The 1,729-nt window shown below is 67.9% G+C and overlaps 1 protein-coding gene across 1 annotated transcript in view; it reads right to left on the bottom strand.

Moving 5' to 3' along the window:
• Positions 1-1,683, bottom strand: part of RHOT2 (ras homolog family member T2) — a gene marked incomplete at its 5' end in the record, with an annotated part of 4,021 nt that extends 2,338 nt beyond the window's left edge. Inside the window, 6 exon segments of the mRNA XM_014587010.2 lie at positions 87-185; positions 298-399; positions 584-692; positions 758-810; positions 1,106-1,159; positions 1,640-1,683. Coding sequence (XP_014442496.1) covers positions 87-185; positions 298-399; positions 584-692; positions 758-810; positions 1,106-1,159; positions 1,640-1,683 — 461 coding nt within the window.
• Positions 1,684-1,729: the final 46 nt, after the last annotated feature.

Genomic DNA, 1,729 nt, shown 5'->3' with positions numbered 1-1,729 from the left:
GCGGGGCCGGCGGGGTCAGTGGGGGTCAGCGGGGTCGGCGGGGTCAGCGGGTGGGCCGAGGCGGCTGTGGGCGGGGAGGAGCAGACCTGGAAGGCATTGAGCTCCTCGTCGCTCAGCGCCTGGTCCAGGTCCTGATCCAACAGCCAGAAGATGCGTGTGAGGGCCTGGACACACGCGGGCCTCAGCTGTGGGGACAGCAGCTCAGTAGGGCTGTGGCCCTGTCCCTCCCACCTATTTGCTCTCCCCTCCTGGCGCCCACAAGAAGTCTGGAGGACTGCGTGTGTGGGCCCTACCCACCTGCTTGGCCTCGGGATCATAGAGGGGGGCCGTGGGGTGTAGGACAGCCTTCTGGGCGTAGAAGAACAGCTCTGAGACGTTCCTCAGGGTCTTGGCTGAGCACTGGGAGAGCGGGTGGCTTGCAGTGGACCCGGCACAGGCAGGAGCCCCACCAGGCCTGCAGGGAATGCTCCGGGCCTGGGGCTGCAGCACCAGGGTTTGCTGCAGGATTGCCTCCGAGTCCCCTTCTCGCCTGAGCGTCTCCGTGGACCTGGCCAGGCCACCTGCCCTCACCCCACGCCCTCACCTCCACACAGGTTTCAATCTCAGGGAACTGGCTCATGATGGGCAGCACAGACTCCAGGGAGCCCCCCGGCCGCAGGTCCGACTTGTTGCCCACTAAGATGACAGGCGGCCTGGGGAGAGCGCACGGTCACCAGTTGCAGGGAGCCGTGGGCCAGTCCCCCAGCCTGACTGTTACCTGGGCCCGGTCTCAGTGCCCCCGTTCACCAAGGGCAGCCACTTGCTCCGGACCTGAAAGGCAAGCGCAGCCGTGAGCTGAGCTGTCCAGCAGCCTCCCGTTCAGGGCTGAGCCTGAGCCCGGCGTTGGGGTGCAAAAGGAGAGGTCAACGCCAAGGAGGGACAGAGGCTGCCCCTTGCGGAGACTGGTGGGGAGAGGCAGCCCGGCCCGTCTGTCTCTGGTCTGCGCTTGGTGAGGGGGCGCTCCTGGTCTAAGTGGTTAGCCTGACAGCCACCCAGGGTCCGTGGGGAGTCGGGGCTCCTTGGGCTGGGGTGCCTCTGCTGTCAGGCTCTGCCCAGGACCTCTCACCTTCTCCATGGCGCCCTCCTCGGAGACGTCGTACACCACGCACACCACATCTGCCTGCAGGGCGGGAGAGCAGCTGGGCAGGCCGCCAGGGTTACCAGGCAGAGCAGCCTCGCTGGGAGGCTATTCATGGGGCAGGTGCTCCCAGCCAGGTCACCCCGAAGACCAACAGCAAGACTCCACTCCCAAAGAACACCTCCCCTGCCTTCTCCTACGCAGACTCCCAAGACGCTGCATGGAGCAGTCGCAGCAGGGCCTCCGCTCCTGCCTTGCCAGAGCAGCCCAGAGCTGCTGGGCTGGGAGCCCTCCATGCCCAGGACCCAGTGCGGCCTGCGCCCCCAGGGCAGGGGAAGGCGGTGCTGCCTGCCACCGGGGGAGCAGGCAAGCGGATGGAGTCAGACCTGGGACTGGGACGGGCACCCTGGGCTAGCTGGGCCCTGGGGGCGGTGTGTGGAAGCCCAGGACCCGGAGAGCAGCAGGGCGGGCGGAAGATGGCGCCCTTCGGCACTGGGTGCAGCGCCGGCCCCGCACCTCTACCTTGCGGATCTCGGCCCGGAGCTCCTCGTCGCTCTGCTCGGCTTCTAGACAGAAGAGGGACCCACTGCAGGCGCGGCTGGGCGGGCGCGG

This window comes from Tupaia chinensis, unplaced genomic scaffold (assembly GCF_000334495.1).
Source record: "Tupaia chinensis unplaced genomic scaffold, TupChi_1.0 Scaffold000178_1, whole genome shotgun sequence".
NCBI classification, from domain to species: Eukaryota; Metazoa; Chordata; class Mammalia; order Scandentia; family Tupaiidae; genus Tupaia; species Tupaia belangeri.
This window is presented reverse-complemented; position numbering and strand designations above follow the sequence as displayed.